The following is a 22,666-nucleotide window of genomic DNA, read 5'->3' on the forward strand; positions in this document are numbered from 1 at the left end:
ACAAATCACTCAGCAGAATGACCTGCCTTAGAGGTGAATTAAACCAATCACAGGCTTTCTATGAACAAAATAAGTAAAAAGGTCACCACCCACTCTTATTTACAGGTGTCAATGTTGTAATTTTTCACAAAACTGGAATAAAATAAAACATTTATTTTCCTGCAGACTGGTTTTTAATTCATTTTATATCTTGGTTGGAGTGCCAGACAGATTTCAAGCTACACATACACTGAGAGCAGACTTTACAGTGAAGGACACATCTTGCATCCAGCGGTTAAATGTTTGAAAACTTTTTGAAATTAAAATTATTTGCATATTTGTACATTCAGGATTTTTCAATGAGGGAGAAGGCGTAGATGCCATTTTAAGGATTATAACATCGTAATTTGTACCATTTTTGGTTAAAAAAAAAACATAACAGACCAACATTATTATTCCAAGCAGGGTGTTTTTATGTCTTTAAACATGTCTGGAAGGGAGCTTTAAATTAAATCTGTATTCTTGACATTAAAACCAAAGTAAAATGAGAAGGAATCCAATTCCATATTGTATTTATGCTTAAGGCAGACCTTCCAGAAAAGGAAATATATATCTACATGCTCAGTTCTAGAAAAAACAGAGTATGCTAAACACATTTCATAATCATCAATTATTTTGAGGCATTTGTTACCACCTCCAGAGAAGTTACTAAATTATAAACAGAAATGCATCACAGTAAATCAAAACTGGATTTCAGTCCATACTGCAAAGTGTTTGATAAACGTGCATGACAGCAGTAGCCTAAATACCCTCATAAATCATCAGCAGTTCATCAGTTTGGCTCTAATCATCTTCAACCCAGTCCTCTTTGGCCCAATCAGGTAAACGTGTAGAATATTCAAAATCTGGTCCTTTGTAGCGTAAAGCATGGAGATACATGATGAGTTCCTTCTCTGTGGGGTCTGGTCGCACTAGCTTACATTCACTACACAGCTTGTCTCTTGCCACTCGAGGGGTTTTCTGAGTAGAGTCGGTTTCCTCTCTTTGATTGTTTGGTAGAGGGCTTTGAGATTCTTTGAGTGAGGTATTGTTACTGTTCAGGTCTGTGCAGCTGGTGCTGTGACTCACCTCATTCACTGTCTCGCTGCCAGAGCTACAATCTGTCGCCACCTGTGCATCTAGCTTTTTGTCACCACCACACACATCTGTCTGTGTCTCATGATTTTCTCCACTCTTGTCAGGTTCACAGGAGTCGTCTATCCTATCCGTTTTCTCAGGTGTCTTGTTTTTCGCTGCCTCTTGTACACTTTCAATGCTGCCATCAGGTATGTCCAGCAGGTGCAGGCTTTCCTGACTTTGATGTTCCTCCACCAGAGCCCGCAGCAGCTCCTCATCACTCTTTCCCACCAGTCCCCCCTTCCCCCTGTGAGGGCCCCAGGCTGAGGATCCATAGATGGGATCATTGATGATGGGGAAGCCCAGGTACTGAAGGTGCACTCTGATCTGGTGTGTGCGGCCAGTAAGGGGTAAACAGCGGACCACGCTGGATTTTCCGTCAAAGCTAAGCCTCTGGAAGACGGTTCGGCACTCCTTTCCCTTGGGGTCAACGCGACAGAGACCAATTTTAAAGGAAACGACCAGGATGGGTTCCTCGCAGACCAGCTCAGTCTCTGGAAATTCCCCTTCCACTCGGCACACATACTCCTTTTCAAGCTGTTAAAAAGACACAGGACTTTTTGGAGTACTGTATCATATTGCAAATACATTGTGATGCAAACAGTATAGGACATATTAAAGAATAGCCCCAGACGAATCCTGACTCCTGAACTTACCTGTCTGTCTCTCACCAACTGGTCCAGTTTCTTTGATGTCTCCAGTGTCCTGGCGAACAGCAGCACTCCAGAGGTGAGTCTGTCCAGTCTGTGGACTGTATGCAGCTCAGAGATGCCTCGCTCTTTACCCAGAATGAAAATCACTGTGTTGTGACGGAAACGGCCACAGGGGTGGACTGGAATGGAGGCAGGCTTGTCAACCACAAGCACCTCACCATCATCCACCAAAACCTCCAGGGGTCTGCCGACAACAGGCGGCTCATGGCGGTGCACAGTGTTCCTCATATGGTCATTATTCTGCGGAGAGTTATTAAAGAAACAGAATAAAATGAAAACTTTTGCTCACCACTAGTGCTTAACACTGAGATGTTTCTAATATCTAAGTATACGTTCACTGATATAAAAGGTGAGGACAAAATATTAGAAACACCTCTTCATATAAAGCAATACAAGTGAACACCACCACAAACTAAAAGAAGGGCATAAAGTTGAACCAACACTTCTCTAAAATATTTGGAACAAAAACTGAACACTATAACCTTCATGAAGGTAGAGTTTACTGTGGAGCTATATCAGACTGCATTAGTTTTAGCTCAGCGTCCCTGGGAACTGAGAGTACGACAGATTTGATATTGAAAAATACCAGTTAAATTTACTGCATAATAACAGGATTTTATATGGGAAATACCTGTCATTGTCCAGTATTTCATACATTATTCTGGGAGAAATCGGACTTTGTAATTACTTTGTTGTCGTGGACAACACATTCGTTTATCACAATTCAAAACAAAAAACAAAACAAAACAGGAAAACAACACTAAGACTACATATAACAATTATTTTCATTATCAATTTATCTGCAAATTATCTTCTTGATTAAACATTTCAGAAAAATGGTGAAAAACATTTCCATTACAATTTCTCTGAGCTCAGGGCAAAGTCTTTGAGTTGCTTGTTAAGTCTTGTTCAATTTTATTTACTTTATTTTCTAAGTTATTCAATTAATAATCATATGTGACAAAGAAAAGCAGCAAATCCTCAAATTTGAGTGACTGGAACCAGCCAATGTTTGTCATTTTAGTAATGCTTTATTTTACAGGTCCTTTAATTTTATACTAATTTCCTGGAAATGATCTGAGTACTTTTTAACAGTTATTTTTTAGGTCATCTTACAGAAAGGGTGATGCAATTGGTACAAATGATTAGAATCAACTTATAAGACAGTGTTAAGTTGGTTTAGTTTGTATTTTTTCTGTAACTGACATAAAATACTCAATTTTCAGTGTGTAGTTTTGTGTGTCAAACTACATATTGGCATGTTAGGTTGTTCCTTAAAAACTCTGTAACAAGCACGTTTGCTGTAATACTTAATTACACTTTCAAAGAAATGTCCAAAGAATTATCAGTTACACGGCAGTTACTTTTAGGAAGTTATTGAAAAAAAACTAATATGCTAATATTAGGTTTAGCACACAAAACTACACACTGGAAACTGAGTATTTCCGTTAAAGAAGTGACAAAAGTCTACTTCAATGAGAAAATTCTGAAAAAGAACATCTATGTATGAACTCAAACAGCCTATAACGAGTGAGTTCTTACCAACTAAACCAACTTAACACAACTTAAACATCAGTTTTTTCTTACAATTTGTGCCAGATGTGGGGCTACGTGATGTGGACAAAATTAAATATCACAATATTTTTGATCAAATACCTCAATATCAATATTGCAACAATTTTAGGGATGACTATTGGTTCTTTCACAAAATATTTACACAATGAGATTTGAATAATCATTGATAATGTGGATATAATGACTAAGTGGGTAAAGGTAAATAACATATCAGCTTGAACAGTCTGGTAAGTTCAGAAAATTACATCACTTTACAGTAATGCAGACTTTAAAACAACACTTATACCATATTATGATATCCAAAATCTAAGATGATATCTAGTCTCATATGATGATATTGATATAACATCGATATATTACCCAGCCCTAACCAAGTGTCTTAAAGAAATTAGCCATTAAATACCTGAAAATTACTCAAAACATTTTCAAGAAATGAGAATAAAATTAAGGGACCTGTAAAATAAAGTGTTACTGCCATTTGTATGCAATATCAAAATTGTTGCTGAATGATTTTAGTAATAATTAGTTACCTATGTAATGTATGGCATTTTCAGTATACAAGCACACTGTGTGGTTACAGTTCAAGCCTCTTACATGAGAGGCACAAACTTAACATTTACTGAAACCCGACCTGATTTGACTTTTATCCTGAGTTATACTGACAAAGCCATGTATGCGTAATAATTGCCCCAACCTTGAGAACCTCAGACATACAACCACACAGATGTACTGATACCGACCCTGAGCACCACAGACAGGTCCTCCACAGGAGTCTCATTCAGCCGGATGCGGCCCTCTTTTGCAGCCTTCTGGTAATACTCTATGGACTCAGCTCTGAACTCGCTCTTGAACACCTCCAGAAGAGTCTTCCCTATCCATCGACCTTTGCAGTAGGTTTTAAAGTCAAAGTAATATGGGTGAACTTTACGAAGGCCACCTTCAAAGTAATAAGAGGTCTCGTCGAAGTGCTCCTGGCTGAAGCTGACACCGGGGTTCCTCTTCTGCGGCGGAGGGATGTACCTCTCGCCCGGGCGGAGCTTCTTTCCTCCGGCTCCTCTGCGCCTCTTCCCCCGGCCACTCGTCTCCGGGTTGTCCGGCTCGTCGCTTTTGCGTTTGCCGGTCACTGTGGCGTCTTTCACCGTGACTCCCTCCAATGACACCGGGCTGTTGTTTACCTCCGCCGGTGTTTCAGTGCCGACAGCTGCCTGCTCCATCGTCGAGTTGCTCTGTTGACACCGTAGAAAACCAACAGGATTATTTACGTTATAATGCGTGATAAGAAGACGATGCACTTGATTATAAACACGCCGGTTAACTTTTGTGCTGAATTGTATCATGTAGACTAAAGAGGCAGTCGATGCGAACAACTTCAGTCTGGATATTTCAACGCAAAGAAGCACTTTTCTGAAAATTACACACGACGAAACTGTTCAAAAAGTGCACCGTTTCGTTCACCTGAAAAGGAAGACTGTGCGGTATATTTTGTAAAACCAAAAACACTCACGTGTTTTGCTTTCTCACTAAAGGTCCTTTTCACCAAAAGCGCGTAGTGATGACGTCAATATGTAGTCCAATCAATCCAGCGTGTAGTTCCCCCCATTTCTTCTTCTATTTCCTCCTTAACTGCAAATAATCTTCTCACCGGGGCATTATCACCACCAACTGTTCATACCCAGCACTTTAAAAAAATATTTACTAAATCTTGTGGATGACAACAAGCAGAGGTCATGATCACAGTTTTTCAGGTTTTGAAGGGTTTGTTTTTTGTGTGAGAAGTGAGGGCTTTCGAGTACAACATGTTCTAATGTTTTGTCTGTGGAAATCTCTGGGAAATGATGATCAAATCAAAACTTAATATGTTATGCTTATGCCTTATGTCGTTTGTGTAAATGTGTGCGTGTTTGGATGTGAGCATATGTTTTAAAAAATGTTATTGAAAGTATTGGCAGACATTCACGGCAGACCATTTATGTTATTTATTGTGAGAAGGGGGCAGGTAACGTAAGATGCTTCATCTCGCTGCTCATTTTTGATCATTATACGTGTATTACTTTTAATAATTACCTCAATTTTGTGTTGGATATGTACACAGAAGTGATTATTATGTTTCCTCTGCGGACATTGGTAACATTTTCCTGTGTTTTTTTTAATTACCTGTAGAAAACAATTTCATTCTGTCTATCCTGCTCTTATTTGACATAATTTGTTCCTTTTCCTTGAACTGTACCTCTCTCTCCTTTATAACAGTCCAGTTGTAACAAGAAAATTTCTTTGCTTGTGTGGCAATAATCATGCATTGATTTTCAGTAAAGATGGACAACAATACAGTATCAATGTTTTGAGTTTTATTAATAAATCTTATAAGCATACATATAATATCAACAATTTTACAGTCTCAGAATACTAAGTGCCTAAATGAATCATGTTTTGGCACAACCTCCCCCCTGTTCTAATGGGTTACAGTCTCAAACAGGACATATCATATACATACAGTATTGGAAGCAAGTAAGTGGCAATTCTTACCATGAAATAGAAATTACTTTGTTAATTTGCTATTTTTTTTAATCAAAAATTCCTTGGCGTGAACTTGGGTCCATCTTTAAGTATGGCTGCATTCAAAACCAAAGCATTCCCATAAGATTACACAAGATTCAAGTTTACCATTCATCTGAATTTCCCACAAGTGTCCAGTGGAAAACATGTAACACTGTAGCTATTCAAGCTATATTGCAGCTCACACAAAGCTCACACTGCTAGACTTCACAAATAATTCTGTGAATCACTAAAACCTCAGACAAGCTTTTTTTGTCATTCATTATCTCCTTGTCTACAACTATTCTCTGACTACAAGGACTCTTCGTCTTCAGGAGACGGTTCAGATGTGGTCAGTCATTCAGTCACTCACTGTTTTAGCACTCTAGGAAGACAATCTGGTCAGGCAAACAGAGCGAGTTCCTCCTCGTGCGTTGCTAGGTGACAAACCAGTGGGGCAGGTGGCCGTAAGACTTAGAGCTCAGTAAAAACATGAGGAGGTTATGGGGACCCGGAGATGCAGCACCAACGCCACCTCCTGCAGGGGCAACCACACTGCAGTCAGAGCTCACCTCTGGGGAGAGAAGGATTGCATGGATGTCATCAAGAACAAGCTAAAAGATGCAGGTGGATGTGACTCATGACTGAATACAGAAGATTATAGTTGCACCTGATCAAGGTAAAACACAAAAATGCAAGTTTTTGGCAATACATCTTTCCCCTCTTTTCATTTATGAATCATAGGGAATAATTTGTGAATTACCCAGGCCACTGATGCCTCTTGTCAGTTAAGGGGACGTAGACCACTCCCATTAAAGCTCTCTTGAGAAAGGTCCCGTCACTCTGACGATCGTATTGTTCGAGCACCTGACTGCCACCGTCGGGGCCCACTGGGAGGACCAACCGCCCGCCTGGCTTCAGCTGCTCCAAGAGCTTCCCAGAGAGAGAGAAGAAAGCAGGAGTTTCACATGAGGTGATCGTCCAGTTCAAAAGTCAAAACACCTCTGTTCTCAATATGTCAAAGTTCATTCACAGCTTACAGCACTTGAGAAAAGACCACAGACTGTAAGATTAGATGTACTACTGTATGTGCTGTAAATACACCACAATATGTTCAATCTTTGTATTCACTATGCTTGTTTGAGGACTGTGACAGTTGGTGAATAAGTGAATGATTTCTCCTATTTTATGCTTTTCTTTTTTCATGACAGTAAAAGCGATACATACAGCCTTAGGAACAGTAGCTGCAGCTGCTCCAACATGAATGGCATCATAGGGTGCTCCTTCTGGGTACCCAAGCCTTCCATCTCCCACTGTGGACAGACATAGATGAGACTTTTATTATTTATGTATTTATTGAGACCATGTACAGTGTTAAACATAAATGTTACCATTTGATGTACTGTACCAAAGTTAGCTTATAGCTAATTTTCATCTCCAATCCCTTCGGCAGGTCATAATTTAAACATATAACAACACAATAACAAACAGTACAAAGCAAAAAACACACAGGACACATAATACAAAATACAAAGCTACACACAATAGCACATCACATACATTGTCATTACAGTGTTGTGTATCTGTAAATCTGAGAAGGTACGATTTTGTCAACTTCTGACTAACCTAAAAGTCTGATGCGTCCGGAGGAGAGCAGCTCTGGGTCATCACGTTGAACGTTCTTTATTGACATTTGAACCAGTTCATCAATGTGTTCAATGCCAACCACTCGGCCACTGGGTCCTGTCTACATTACAGCAGAAAAATGCAACTCACGTCTGGAAATAACAACTCAATAGTAATAAGCGTATGGTGACAAACGTGCTCAGTTTTTGTAAAACTTACCATCCTTGCAAAGCAGGCAGTGAGATAGCCACTGCCTGAACCCACGTCCAGTGCTGACGCCCCTTCGTGTAGTTTGTCACTCAGCAGCTCCAAAGCATGGGCATGCTGTCAAGAAAACATTCAGTGAATGATGTGTATGTATATGTGTAAATGTTTTAGTCTTTCGAACTGCATAATACATCACTGCGATACATTATTTGACACACCTGATGGTACTCACCATGTGTGGTGCACTGATAGTTGCCCTGTAGCCTGTGATAAGAAGCATAATAACACAGAGTCACAGCACACATCTGTCATTTGTTAAGGATTACAAAATAACTGCTCATGAAACAGCTTCTCTCTGTAACTAAGTAACTGTTACCACACTGATAAGCTTGTATGTTTATGTATTTGTAAAGAATGTGTGGAATGAATACCTATGGACTGCGGAGAGTCTGCATAAGGATAATCTCTGGAGTAGAGCCCTCTGTCTGTAGCCAGCATGGCATTGAACACTCTGTCGCTGTGGATCACCCCATGATCTGAAGGAGAAAAGAGGAGGCAGTGAACTGAACTGCAAAAATGTTGAAAAAATGTGAAATATGTGAAGAATGAAGTCTTTTGTGTTTGTGTTTCCCTTTACCTAACTCTAACCCTGACCTAACCCCAACCATGGAGAATAAGAAGTACAGAAAACACTGTGCGAAAGGAAAAGACTTCGACACGAGATATATTTCAGGAAATCTGCGATATAATGACCCAACATTGGATTCTAAATCTATGTGAAGGGGAAAACAAAGGAACGCAGGCTTTTAAGATCAATATACTAATAATATTTGGATCATCAGAACTGTTCTTATATGGGATTGTGGTCATCATAATATCATGGTATAGCTGACATGTTGTCTTTTCCTGCATTACATTTTGATTGTTTTCTGAGTAAAAAACACAATTAACTTCATTGTTAATCTGCCAGATATATTCTTGATTATTTGATTAACTGTTTTGTCAATAAATTGTCAGAGAAAAGTAAAAAAAAAAAACATCTGTCGCAATTTCAAAACAAAGGAAAGCAGCCAAAAGTTACAACTGAGAGGCAGAAATGAGGAATGTTTGGCACTTTTGCTAGAAAAAGTCTTCAGTGATTAGTCAATAAAAAAGCTGCCAATTATATTTCTCTCATTCAACCAGTCAATAAATTGACTAATTGTTTCAGCTCTAAATGAAAGGTAAATATTTTGACCTGGGTAGTATATCAATATCCTGTTTTGATTATTCTGTGGGGGGTTCTGATCATTATACTCTCATGATATAGCTTACATTTAGTCTTTTCCTTCTCTTTAAGGCTGATGAGATACAGATTAGATTGTATACAGCATGAAACAGGGCTGCAACTAACAATATTATCAATTAATCTGCATTTTCTCTATTAGTAAATGAATTGTTTAGTCTATGAAATGCTAAAAATTCACAATTTCTTTAGCCTGCTTATTTTATCTGACTAACAGTCTAAAATGTTAAGATATTCAATTAACTGTCATATATGAAAAAGGGCAACAGCACATCTTCACATTTGAGAAGCTGGGACCATCAAATATTTGGCAATTTCACTTGAAGAATGGCTGAAGCGATTAATTGCTTACCAGAACAGTAGCTATTAATTTTCTGATTCATTTTCTGATGAACGACTTATCAATTAATTTACTAATTGTTGCAGCTCTAGTATGAAAGCACCAACATTCACACATAAATATATTGACATTTTGGACCTTAAAGGATAGGTTCATGATTTTTCAAGTCTGTCTTAAAACAACAGTGAGGTGTCCATATGAACACTGAATGAGGTTTTCCTCACTGTAATCATTCCTCCTGTTCATACTGGCTATTAAAGTGGATCAAGTGGATATCTGCCACATTTACAGTCTTTTTAGCATCAAATTCCCTCTTTGTGTGTCCTTGGGCAGTGTTTCCGTGTTGATTTACGGTGGAAGTATGGTAGCAAAAAGAGGAACTTTGGCACTAAAAAGACTGTTATGTTGAAAAATATCTATTTTATCATTTGGAACTTCATATTAACTTCAGATAAACTTTTAAATACATTTTTGCACTGAAGGATGTCTTGTGGATTTTGTTAATTACATTGTAAGTGCATTATAAAGGAATCTTCTGATGGTCAGTATGAACGGGGGGAATGATTACAGCAAGAAAAACCTATTTCAAATGTCATTTGGGCATCTGACTATTGTTTTAAAACATACTTGAAAAATTGTGAACCTATCCTTTGAAGTATTCAAGGTTTTATCAAAGGCCCTGACATCAGACTATTACCCCTCAGCCTGCTTATGAGCTCTGGATGTGTTTTGCCACTGGACATCCACGCCATGGTCCGGGACAGCAGAACACCCATAGGGACTGCCACTGCTGCCAGGCTCAACGCTGCTCGCATCTCCTACACTGGATCTCCCTGCAGTGACATGATGATCAGCGCTCGCAAACCTGAGTATATGACACACACATCACTGTAACATGCATTTAAATGTCTGCCTGTATCCTCCATGTGGTAATAAAGGTGACAGACTAGGTAATTTGTAATAGGTTTGTCAATCATCCCAAGCAAGCGGAAATTAAACAGTGCCAAAGCAAATTACTCATATGTTAATCTAAGCTTGACAGTTAGCTGCTCCAACCTTACAGTTTACGGCTTATATAAGTAGTTAGCGTTACATTAGAAACAGACACTATCAGAGAGTAACTGTTAATATTGGTATTAGTTGTTAGAACTAGCAACACTCACCACTAAAGTCATTCAGGAGAGGTCAGCTGGGCTTGTTTACCTATGTCACTGGCCACCGTTTCCTCAAGCAACTTGCGACACATTTCCTGGCCCGCAGCCGCAGAGAGCCAATCACATTGCAAAATAGATTGATGGGCAGCTACAACGTCCAATCACATGTCCCCAAATAAGAACATGGGCAGGTCGCTCGTTAAAAGATTGTGCAGTATTGTGGATCATGGACACAGTCAGCCAGCTAGCGAGGCTAATCTTTAATCTTTAAATTTAAACATTAGAGGAAATATTATTCAATCTGTCGAACATTTAACACAGGTAAGAGGTTCAGGCATGTTTGTGTGTTATTACAATGACGAACAGTTTGAAATGCGTAAATATATTTAACAAAGGTTTAAACTCAGTTTAGCTAAGGTATGTTAATGTACATGAAGTTAAAATAAGCTTTGATTTCTCTCATATTTTCAGTTTCTGTGTTTTATCTGAACGTCTCAAGAGCACACCTGTCTTAATGTTGCTAAAATAATTACGCCATTAATCTACATAGGATAAGTGATGTTGACATCTGTTTAATTCAGACACTGCTGCAGGATGATTGACGACTTTGAGAATAAGGAGGTCCTCACCAGCGGGGAGCTGTGGTCCCAGATCTGCTCCAGCCTGCCCGAGGTGCAAGCTGAAGCAACCCCGGAGAACAACACTGAGTTCAAAGACTCATTCCAGCCGGCAGCACAAGTCGGAGTGCAGGTCAATGGACAGTCAAATGGGACAAATACCAGTTCTCCCAGCGCCAAATGGGAACCCATGGAAGATTCAGAGATTTACATTGCCAGTTTAGGTATTGACCTGCTTCCCTGCTTCTGTCTGTCCCCTTCATGATTTGATATCTCATTTAGCTCACCTTGTTTTCCATCCACCTGATCATACTATCTATCATATATCCCTCAGTCTTTTCCTTGTCTTTAAGATGGATGAGATACAGATCAGATTGTAGAAAGTGTGAAAAAGGGCTGCAACTAATGATTATTTACATTATAGACTCATCTGCACATTATTATGTCTATTACACTTGTAGATATATATGATATAACTGACTTGTTGTCTTTTCCTACATTACAGATCAGTGATACATTTTTTTGAATTTTGACTGTTTTCTGAGTAAAATACATTATGAAATAGGGCTGCAACTAACAATTATTTTCATTATCGATTAATCTCCAGACTATTATCTCTATTAGTCAATTAATAGTTTAGTCTATGACATGTTTAAAAAATGGTGAATAAATGACATTCACAATGTCTATTTATCTAACAGTCTAAAAAGATATTCAATTAACTTTCATATACAAAAAGGAGCAACAGCAAATCTTCACATTTGAGAAGCTGGAACCATCAAATATTTTGCAATTTTGCTTGAAAAATGGCTGAAACCATTAATCAAATTATCAGAACAGTAGCTATTAATTTTGATTCATATTCTGACACACAACTAATTGATTAATTGACTAATTGTTGCAGCTCTAGTCTAAACAATAGCCACACTCATTTCAGCTAACATGAGTCCCACCTCCACAATGAAACATTTTCAATAACCACAAATACAAAATATACCACTACATGTGATTACATCTAGACTAACTCAACCCTCTGTGCTTCACAAAGTTAGACCCCCCAATAAAAATGTCAATCACAACTTTGTTTTACAGTTACTTTTTTTTGTTTATATTTTGCTTCAGAGAACCGCCTGAAGAAACTGAAAGGCCAGTCCAGCGATGTGACCTCCAGGGACATGTTGCGCTCCTTGTCTCAAGCCAAGAAGGAATGCTGGGATAGATTCCTGCACGATGCACAGACCTCAGAGCTCTTCCAAGGCAGTGACATGGATGAGAGGTAGGGTGGGACTATGCTGCCACACAGACATACTGATAGGACATGGACATGACCTAAAAGATCATCCTGGTGGAATAGTGCTTCTGTTCTCAATTCACTGTCTAGTCAGCCAACTGCTGCCCAATTAAAGCCCAAATAAAAGACTCTATCCTACACACTTGACATTTAATTTCAGGTGTAGTTCTCCTTTAGTATGTTCTAAATTAGCCAGGCTTTGTGTCATTTGCAAAGAGTAAAGAGCTTGAAATAGACCACTTTTCATCTTAATACTCTTGACATTTTGTGTACCTCCCTTTACAGTGCTCTCGAACACTTCAAGCGGTGGTTGATTCCTGAGAAGGTGGCCATCAGCGCAGAGGAGCTGGAATATCTCCTGAGGCCATCGCAGAATACGGAACCAGCTGGACCAAACCAAACACAGGATGGAGAGGAGGCGGAGGGAGAGAGACACAATTCTGAGGAAGAGCACAGCCCTGAGAAATGAGTGTGTTGAAATAGTAACACTGAAAGAAGAACTAATTAAGGGTGCATTCAGTTAAGGTGACTTGCGCGCTCATTTTGAGCTGCGTTATGTCACAGCTGTGTTTTGGCCAAAGCTTTTGTTATCAGTTGTAAAAGAAGCAATTACAGCCTGTCATCATCATCTGTATCCCCAGCAACTGAGTGTTTAAGTACTTATTCAGTCACATGTGTTTTTTGTCCTTGCTACTCATCCTTTCAATGCATCACACCATAAAAATATATAATACAGATTTGGAAATTAGACTTGTTTATCCTGTAATGGCAGAATTAGCATTTCATCTGTGACTCCTACTATATCTGTCACAAGAATGACTCTTAAATATGTATGAAAATGTTAATCCAGGACCACATGCAGTATCATGTTGTAAATTAGACTCACAACAATGTAACCAATGCATTATATTACAGAGATGTTATTTTTCTCTTTTTAAAAATTGTGATATCTAGTGTAGGAATACTCTGTGATATGTTCCTGAAAATGTTGTAACATATTGTGTAACATCTTTATTTTTGCCATGTTGATTTTACATATGAAGTTTTATCCAATAAAAACAAGTAGAACTGATTATATTCATTTGTCTGCTTCTAAGATGAAACAAGGGCTCTGTTATATTTATCCAGATGTCTGAGAAGTTGAAACGCAATTGAAACTTATGAAATACTGTATGCCAGGGCACATAAGCAGACACTTAATTGTGTGTGTGTGTGGACTTGTCGATATCTAAGAGGACCAATATGAGTGATATACTAAGTGAAGACATTTGGCCAGTCCTCGCTTTGGGCTGGAACCTCAAAAGGCTGTTTACAGGTTAGTTTTAGGGTAAGGGTTGGTATTAAGATATGTCTCAAATATAGAAGTCCAAACGTGTATGTGTATGTGTGTGTGTGAGAGAGAAAGGGGACATACAGCGTCAGTGAAAAAAGCTCAGTCCCCTGTTGTGTACCTTTTTGACTGCAGTATATTTAAATGGCAGAAAAGAACTAAATTTTGTTGATCCACAATGAGTAGTAGATCACAATTCCACCGATCTCGTCACAGTCAATTTACAAGTCTCAGTGAGTGCTACACCACTTGTGAAAACAGTAGAATAATGTCTTGTGTAATTCTTGAGGAGCTTTGTCAAGTCTGAGAAAATAACATAGATATATCACCTGGGTATCCCTGCTTTTAGGTCTCTGCCTGCTCCCTACTACCAGGCAATGATCCCTTAAGCCTTTGCATCAAGACATCTTTGTTGTCAGGCCAGTGGTTGACAAACTGAGATTTGAGGATCTTGTGAGGGGATACCTAGGCAGTTTCCAAGATATTAGGAAAAGTTTGATTCGATAGTAACTTAGTGAAAATTATTGTTTGAAAATTGGTAGAAAGAGAATGGTAAAAGTTCCTGCTCACACAGTGTTTAGACACAATGTTTATTAAGTTGCCAGTTTATTATGTACACCAAACTAGTCTACCCTCATCCATGTAAATGGGGTGGATAAAACATAGGAAACACATGTCAGTAGCAGTACTATATCATAAACTGCAGCCTCAAAATATGACAAAGTTGATTGACACCTCTCTAAAACAATTTCAACAACAACTAAACAGTATAACTTCACAAAGTTAGTATTTATTGCAGATTCATTGTATTAGTCTGCAAAAGTTTTAGCCACATATACTTAATAAATGGGCAACAGAGTGTAATTCTGAATGAAATCAAATTGGGAAATCTTCTCAAATAGAGTAGATTTGAATGACAGAAAACATGGCTCCATTCTCTAATATGAATCAGTTTTAATTGGGGTCCTTGACATGAAATCCTTTGGGGACCCCGTCTTTGGCCTGCTGTTTACCTTAGTAAACCCAGAAGACTTTAAGTGTGGAATTAAATGAATTCAGCACAAGTAAAATAGTGTTTGTCCTCATTTTTCCATCATTATATTTTCTCAACATAATATTTGGACTGAAAGTTGAGGATCTTTGTTACACTTACGATGTCATTAGGAATCGTTAGTGACTTGTCAATCCTCAAGGTCTCATAGACCCCTGCCTTGTGATGGTGGGTTGGACTGGGATGACAGATGACACAAATGGCAGGAAATTAAAAATTTGTTTGGCACCCATATTTGAATAAAATGTCATTTTCATCTCTGGAAGGTGTTAATGAGGAAATCCACCTGTGATGTCTCTTGGGAAAAAAAGAGTGTCATCCCTGGGAAAATAATGAAAAAATGAATCTTTTTCTTTTTAAGTTTTTTTTTTTTTACTTCAAATAGATTTTTGTATATGTATTTATATGATATTTTATATGATTTGTATTTATAGAGTTTCCAAAGAATTGGATTATATATGTATTATTATGTTCATTAAATGCATTTTTTTTCAGAATAACTTACTTTTACTTACTGTCTATTTTAATTTTTCTCATCAGCTCCTCACAAAGATTCTTCTTACAGACAACTCCATCCTATCCTCTGGAAAATGGCTCCAAGGCACTCAGGTGAATCTTGAAGTCCACTATCTAAAATGAGTCTTTAACACATTGCACTGAACTTTGATGATACTGCACACCATAAGGTTCTGGTGACAAGTGTGTAGGATCAAAAGCATTTAACTTGAAAACAGAAGAATCCTGCATACTGTCAATCATTTTAACCCACTTTAATTAGTCCTCAGACCTTCATCAGGCAAAATTCATACAAACAGAGCAACTGAACTGAACAGAAAAATACATAAAAATACTACAGACCTGTAATATTTTTACAGTATTACAGTATTTGTTTTAACATTCATGATACTTGTACTATAAATGCTAAAACAAATACTGTAATTATTTTCCATCTTTTGATTTAGATTAACATGACTTCTAAAACAATTCAGCATACATAACATGTTGAAACTGTTGCTGGTATGAAAAAGGTGATTGCAATGTAATGTAGCCTAATCTTAGTGATATACTGTATAACATCCTTGTTTCAATATCTCCAAGAACAATGTGGCTCTACTCGATTACTAAATACTAGATCATTACTACGCCCGTGAGCTGTGACATCAGAATTAGAAGATACATGCTGTGAATTTGATTGCTACCCATAATTGTGTTGATTCCGACCATAAACAAGACTGTGACGGACCACAAACGCTGTTCTTCAATTCATATAAAATCAATGATGATAAAAGTGCTTTAAATGTTTTCCACATCCTCCAGTTCACAGACATAATTAACTTAATATAATTAACAATCAGCCCTCTTTTCCTTTCAAGTAGTTCTATGCTAATGAATTTTGTCCTGGATCTACCCTTTGCAGATACTCACTTGATGAATCACACCGTCACACTGGTTTTGGGTATAGCTCTGGTAACAAGCATCATAATTTTAAATTCTGTTTTAGTATTATGAATATTTAAAATGTGTACTGCTGCATGGAGAAACATTGTGGTTTGTCAATTACCTGTTAATTGTTTGTTCTATTCCTTAATGTTGGATTTCTGGGTCTGTTTGTCAAGAATGTCGCTGCAAATTGAAAAATCTCAGCTGGAAATGTAACATGCAGCATTAAAAATTATTCATGGTACGTGGGGTGCAGACTTTTTATTATGTTTTTTTTCTCCTCATAATATTCAAACAAAGCCAGGTCTTTCACTCAGTTGAGATGTCTGTAACAGGATAAATTTAGGACACCTACTAACATAAGTGACAATATAAGGAGAAATAATATCATAAAATGTGTCAGGGTCACTATAAATTGACTGTTTGATACCACCGACACATAAATCCAAGTAGGAACATTATAGTGATTGTAAGGGAGATAAAAAAAAAAAAAATCATAAAAAGGGGCAAGATCATTATAAATGCACTGTTTATTAGGAGGGAGCCACTATAGGTCCCAAGAGGAATATCATAACAATGACTATTCATTGTGGATGATACTGAGTGATATTTAAATGACAGACAAGGCATGTTTTTTTATTTCATACTGGAGGTGACTCACATGAATACGTACTGTATGCTGTGAGAGGGAGAGAAAGAGCACACCTCTTTATTCTGAAGCAGAGCAGGCTGCAGTGCACAGCAGTGGGACTCCCTGCGGACAGAGGACACTAACAGGTGCTGGACTGTGCAAGTCATTTTAAAAAAGTCTTCATGACATCTCTCAGAGGTATTCTTTTATTTTCTACTTAATGAAAAATTATGTCAAATTTGCATTAGATTCGATTAGATTAAACATTTATTTAATTATAAGATTTAGGAGTTTGTTAGAATATTTTTAATGTCTTTAAGTCTTAGTCATTGCTTTATGTGAATCAATTGATTTCTTATCAGGTCAGGTCAATGAGACAATGATCTAACTCAGTTTTGGACACGATTCAACAAATCTTCTTGGGAAAATTCAGATAGTTTAACAAGAGGAATAACATTATGACAAATACTGTGGTCAGGAGGTCTTGTTCAGTCTAAGTAGGTAATTAATAAGCACTTATTCATGTTTTACAGTATGCCAGAGAAGTTTTTTCATTTACAGATGAACATGTAATGATGCAGCTTCCAAGTTTCTTTTGGTACTATTTGGAATTTGGGTGAGACGATATGTGTTTTGTAGATCCTGGTGTGTTTGTTGATTTTGTACAATTGATGCAATTAGATTTATTGCTTTTCTATGAATGAAACTGATAAAATGAGAATGGCAGATTGTATCATCCTCATTCAGTCTTGCAAAAAAAAGTGCACCTGTCTGACATATGTTTTTTAAAGCAACCAAACAGTTCAGCCAAAGTCAGAAACAGCTCACTTTCCAAACCTTTTGTGAAAAAATATAGAACAAATCAGCAATCAAGCCCATTTTCATGCCCTTGCATAACATCTGATTGTACAGTGTCAGACTGTGAGTATTGCTGCTTAGCAATAACTGGATCCTTGATGTCAGTGTAGATTACATGAGCAGGTGTTTCAGCAGATGCTCAGGATGACAATCTTCAAGACTCAGTTTGATTGTAAGGGAGGACATTTGGAGCTAAGAGAAAAAGAGGTGCCAAAGAAAAGCTCACACGGATTGGACTGATGATTGCTTGCTGGTTATGAAAAGAAGAAGAGGAGAGAGAGAGAGATGAAAAGAGGAGATGGAAAAGACTGGTAGAGGCAGAAAGAAAAATAAGGTGATGTAGAGTGAACAGTGTAGGGGGATGAGATGCTGTTAAGATGAAAGTAAACAGATTTATTATTGTTAATGGTGGACATAGAAGCCCTACTTCAGCTTCTTAATGAAATTGACTGGCTGAGGGTTTTGAAGATTATCACTAATTAGTCTCTCCAAATGTGTCTCAGTGCACGCTTCATGCTGTATTTCATCTTGAACTTGATATAGGCTAACTTTGTTTAATCATATTATTCAACAAATTATATACTTTTACAATATATATGTAAAATATGAAGAAGGTTATTTGGAATGATCTCACAATGAATTGTTTGCTATTCTGTCTTGTGTTGTCTACAGTCATGGATTGGGAGAACCGATCCAGGGTGAACTCTTCTTCTCCAGTCTCTCCTTCATCACCCTCCTTCTCCTCCTCTTGTTGCAACTCCTCTCGCCCCTTCTTCTCCACCTCACCGTTCTCTGCTTCTTCCTTCTCCGGGCTGGACCTCCTGTTCAACCTGAAGCTTCTCTTCATCCCTCTTTACTCCGTCGTGGTCCTGATCGCCTGCTCTGGCAACCTCCTCCTGCTCTTTCTCATTTGGCACAACAAGAAAAGACATAACACAACCAACTTCCTCATCAGCAACCTTGCATTGGTCGACCTGGTCATGTGCATCTTCTGCGTCCCTTTGACTGCATCTTACGCATTTGACAAGCGTGGATGGGTGTTTGGACCCTACATGTGTCACTTTGTAACTGTCATGCAGTCTGCGGCTGTCTACGCGGCGGTCCTGTCCCTCATGGCCATCGCAGTGGATCGTTATGTTGTTGTGGCATATCCCATCCGCAAAAGAGCAGGCTGCCAGTTCTGCTGCTGCCTAGTGGTCCTGATCTGGCTGTCCTCTCTGGCTTTATCCATACCCACAGCGCTGCACACCGTATACCTGGACCTGCAGGCTGCGGGCCTTGATATGGCCGTGTGCGAGGAGTTCTGGGATGGCCAAGAGCAAGGCCGTCTCATGTACTCCTGTTTCATCCTGTTCTTCTCTTATTTTGTCCCACTGGCTGCTGTCTCAATTTCCTACTGTGCTATATCCTGTCAGCTGAAGCAGAGGACCATGTCAGGCTTGACAGCGTGTCCAGAGCTGAGATCTGCACGGGCCACCTGGAGCAGAAGGAGGAGGAAGACCTTCTTCTTGCTGCTGGTGTCCGTCCTCTGTTTCGCCTTCTCCTGGCTCCCCTTACAGGTACAGGTGAATGGAAAGAAAGACTGATGGTTTGATGTGAAAAAATTAATAAGTGAAGGAGTAGTTCATTCATTCTTGCCAAAAGTTAATTGTGATGAGATATGGTAAATATGGAACTATAGCTAGTAGCCGGTTAGCTTAGTGTAGCATAAAGACTAGAAACAGCTAGTCTGGCTCTGTAGAAAGGTAATAAAATCCACCTACCATTAACAGGTTACATCTACTTTGTTTTGGGGTGGCTGTGGCTCAGGAGGTAGAGTGGGTGTCCTTGGGCAAGATACTGAACCCCAAATTGCTCCCAATGGTGTGTGAGTGTGTGGTTGAATGGGTGTGTGGCATTAGAAACACTGTAAAGCAGGTTGGCACCTTGCATGGCAGCCTCTGCCATCAGTGTATGAATGTGTTTATGAATGGGTGAATGTTGGCATGTATTGTAAAGTGCTTTGAGTGGTCGGGAGACTGGAAAAGCGCTATGTAAAATGCAGTCCACGGTTTAACCCTTACAAAACCAACAAGTTTTAGTTTTGTGGGGGTTATGTGCTAGACCATTTCTTGACTGGGAACAGTTACTTCAAGAAGTCATCAAAGTGAGGTTGCCAGCCAAAAAGTGGAGACTCTGCATTAATCCACAAGGTTTTGTTTTTACTCTTCGATTTTTGTATGGATTAAACAAATGAGACATAACATGCTAATTAGTGTTACATTTGGACAGAGCCAGGTTAGCTGTTTCCTGTATTTATGCTAAGCTAAGCTAACCAGCTGCTGGCCATAGTTTCATATTTGAATTATTATACTGTCATGTGTGGTATCAATCTTCTCATCTAACTTGCGGCAAGAAAATGAATCAGCTTATTTCCTAAAATATCCAGCTACTTTTAAATTCCTGAAAGAATTAATTATTGAATTAATCATCTTTGAATGAATGCTTTGGATAATATAGTTTAACTTTGCAGGTGGTGAATCTGATCCGTGACCTGGACACGGACTTCTCCATCTTGGGGAAGAATTATGTTAATGTCATCCAGGTGTCAAGTCACCTGTTTGCCATGAGCTCTGCCTGCTACAACCCTTTTATTTACGCCTCATTACACGACAAGTTCCTGTCCTACCTATGTCGTCATTTTCTGTCCCGGAGGAGAGGAAAAGGAAAGGACAAGGGTCAAGGGTCAAGCATCCTGACAATGTCGCACAGAGTGCCACGCATTCACACTTCGTCTTTTGTGGCAGATTTACCAGGCGCTGTTGTAAATAATATTGTTCCTCTTGACAACTATGCTTAAAATGATTTCGAGCTGTATTGGCACAATGATTTTACACATTGGTGTTTTTGTCAGCTCAGTTAAATTGTTGCATCAGATATGATGAATTGCATATTAACTCCAGATGTGATGGGAATCTTGTCTGTCTTCATACTGACAGACAGATGGACTGAAAGGAGGATTTATTTAAAGCACATTGATATTCAAAAACACCAAAATTCACAGAGTTAGGTAGCAAAGCTTTACAGTGATACACCAGCCACAGTGTATACAGTTGGTCAGAGTCACAAACAAAACTACACAAGGTCTCTTTAACTGGCTCTGTACAGGTGTAAAAACATCAGCCTGCTTTGATTAAAAGGATTTATGTGACTGATGATTTATAGTCTTAACATGTATGGATATTTATGGATTGAATGTTTCATTAACACTAAACATGTTGTGATATTATATTATATATGTGCAATTGTAAGCTTAAAAATATACTTTAGACGGTGATTTTGAACTTGTCTTTGTATTAATACACAATAGATTTTAGAATTTTTCATTGTTCTCCAATTAATTGTTGTACATATTCATATCTTTGTGCATTTCTACACTGTACTTCATCTTTGTAGCCTGTTTATGTACATATGCATGTGCTGTTTGCTGTCCACTTTAACTGAGAGTATGTTTATAGTGGTAGTGGGTTAGTGGGACAGTGGGGTAGTGGGTTATTGTATGTCAAGTGTGGTATATGTGTGATATTACATCATTTTTGATAAATGTCACTCAATAAATACGTTGATTTAAATCATCTTTCTTTCTCCATTTATTTCATGCTGGTAAGAGGATAAAACAGGAACATGTCTCTGTATGTGTGATAATGAATGAACAATTTCTGTAATTCAGTCTGGCCTTGAGTCAACAATTGCTTTTCACACTTTCCGCTGTAACACTGTAACACTGTAACACTAACAACAACAGCTCAGAGCAGCTCTACTGAATCATGAGTCACCTTTCACTGACAACAAGCAAAGAAAACTAGCAGTCTGCTGAGTAAGGCACCATTGAAGAGTTTCTCAGCATTTTCTGACCTGTCGACCCTGTTTGCAGCGTTGCAGGGCCTGAAGATGTCATGACCTCAGCCATTAGAGAGCTGTCAAGTTGTCATCTAAATGCGACTGTGGCATTCTTCGGTAAGTTCCTCTTACAACAGCATAAATGGAGCTGCAAATTAAATATAATGTAAAGATTAATGTTATATTTCAAACCTAACATATGAAACAACCTGGAAAATTTCCTCTCAAGCAAGCCCACAGTGATTTATGACACCAAGGTTCAAGAACAGTATTCTTAGTAATCACTTTGAAGTTGATGTTATTCAACAGTTGCTGTGTTCTGCTCTCTAATGAAAGCCAAATATCATTTAAAGAAGGCATATTTTGTAAGATCTTTTGAAAAGGTATTTTTTTATATTATCATTTTGATGAGACACAAGAAAAACTACTGAAAATAATCAGTAATATTGAGTGTGTCTGTTGACTAAAGTCATTAAAGTGCAATTATATCAGAATATAATGCAGTCAATTATGCAGTCTGGTATCTGGAAAAAGTTATCACTTTATTCCATATCAAGTTAAGCAGCTGAGTCGTGATTTTAAAAAATAAAACAAAAGCCACCTAATGCATTGCATTTTAAAGTCTCTTAATAGCTCCTTTTTGTGAATCTCATTTTCTCCAACAAAATTTGTAATCTTGCAGGATATGTGCTTAAATTTTAGCCACACAGAACTCCTTTTTAGACCAGTTTACAGAGTAAACATACCGTATACATTTTAGCAGCTGATGTCTGGGAGAAGATTGCCAAGAGCAGGCAGTGGAAGTGGCGATGAGCTGCTGAGTCTAAATATATGAGTAACAGAGGATAAGGAGTGACACTTCTGCTAATGTGTCCTGCTGTCCTCATGTCTGTTTGAGTTGCGAGCATCCTTTATGAAAATGCAAATGTGAGCAGGCTTAATAAAGTCTTCACATTCAAACGTCAGTGGTCTTGATAAAGTA

At 38.3% G+C, this 22,666-nt stretch overlaps 4 protein-coding genes across 6 annotated transcripts; 2 read left to right on the plus strand and 2 right to left on the minus strand.

Moving 5' to 3' along the window:
• Positions 1–150: 150 nt before the first annotated feature.
• On the minus strand, positions 151–4,929 carry rpusd2 (RNA pseudouridine synthase domain containing 2). The gene is made up of 4 exons (XM_044375651.1): positions 4,899–4,929; positions 4,184–4,669; positions 1,812–2,108; positions 151–1,692 (listed from the first exon to the last, which is right to left on the minus strand). The coding sequence occupies exons 2-4, from the start codon at positions 4,655–4,657 to the stop codon at positions 823–825; spliced, it is 1,641 nt and encodes a 546-aa protein (XP_044231586.1). The 5' UTR covers positions 4,658–4,669; positions 4,899–4,929; the 3' UTR covers positions 151–822.
• An 844-nt stretch (positions 4,930–5,773) lies between these two features.
• Positions 5,774–10,695, minus strand: pcmtl (l-isoaspartyl protein carboxyl methyltransferase, like). 3 transcript variants are annotated; one of them, XM_044375578.1, is made up of 9 exons: positions 10,597–10,695; positions 10,131–10,266; positions 8,240–8,344; positions 8,041–8,072; positions 7,821–7,925; positions 7,602–7,722; positions 7,203–7,288; positions 6,739–6,908; positions 5,774–6,513 (listed from the first exon to the last, which is right to left on the minus strand). In XM_044375578.1, the coding sequence occupies exons 2-9, from the start codon at positions 10,246–10,248 to the stop codon at positions 6,477–6,479; spliced, it is 774 nt and encodes a 257-aa protein (XP_044231513.1). In that variant the 5' UTR covers positions 10,249–10,266; positions 10,597–10,695; the 3' UTR covers positions 5,774–6,476. The 3 variants fall into 3 exon arrangements, with proteins under 3 accessions (XP_044231513.1, XP_044231512.1, XP_044231514.1); XM_044375577.1 differs by having other exon boundaries at positions 10,131–10,298; XM_044375579.1 differs by having other exon boundaries at positions 5,774–6,549; positions 10,131–10,298.
• Positions 10,696–10,772: 77 nt separating this feature from the next.
• ccdc32 (coiled-coil domain containing 32) lies at positions 10,773–13,567 on the plus strand. Its single transcript, XM_044375581.1, has 4 exons — positions 10,773–10,908; positions 11,169–11,428; positions 12,327–12,480; positions 12,781–13,567. The coding sequence occupies exons 2-4, from the start codon at positions 11,182–11,184 to the stop codon at positions 12,962–12,964; spliced, it is 585 nt and encodes a 194-aa protein (XP_044231516.1). The 5' UTR covers positions 10,773–10,908; positions 11,169–11,181; the 3' UTR covers positions 12,965–13,567.
• Positions 13,568–18,479: 4,912 nt separating this feature from the next.
• prlh2r (prolactin releasing hormone 2 receptor) lies at positions 18,480–21,089 on the plus strand. Its single transcript, XM_044375741.1, has 2 exons — positions 18,480–19,364; positions 20,318–21,089. The coding sequence occupies exons 1-2, from the start codon at positions 18,480–18,482 to the stop codon at positions 20,642–20,644; spliced, it is 1,212 nt and encodes a 403-aa protein (XP_044231676.1). The 3' UTR covers positions 20,645–21,089.
• The last annotated feature ends 1,577 nt before the right edge of the window (positions 21,090–22,666 follow it).

This window comes from Thunnus albacares, chromosome 15 (assembly GCF_914725855.1).
Source record: "Thunnus albacares chromosome 15, fThuAlb1.1, whole genome shotgun sequence".
Taxonomy (NCBI): Eukaryota; Metazoa; Chordata; class Actinopteri; order Scombriformes; family Scombridae; genus Thunnus; species Thunnus albacares.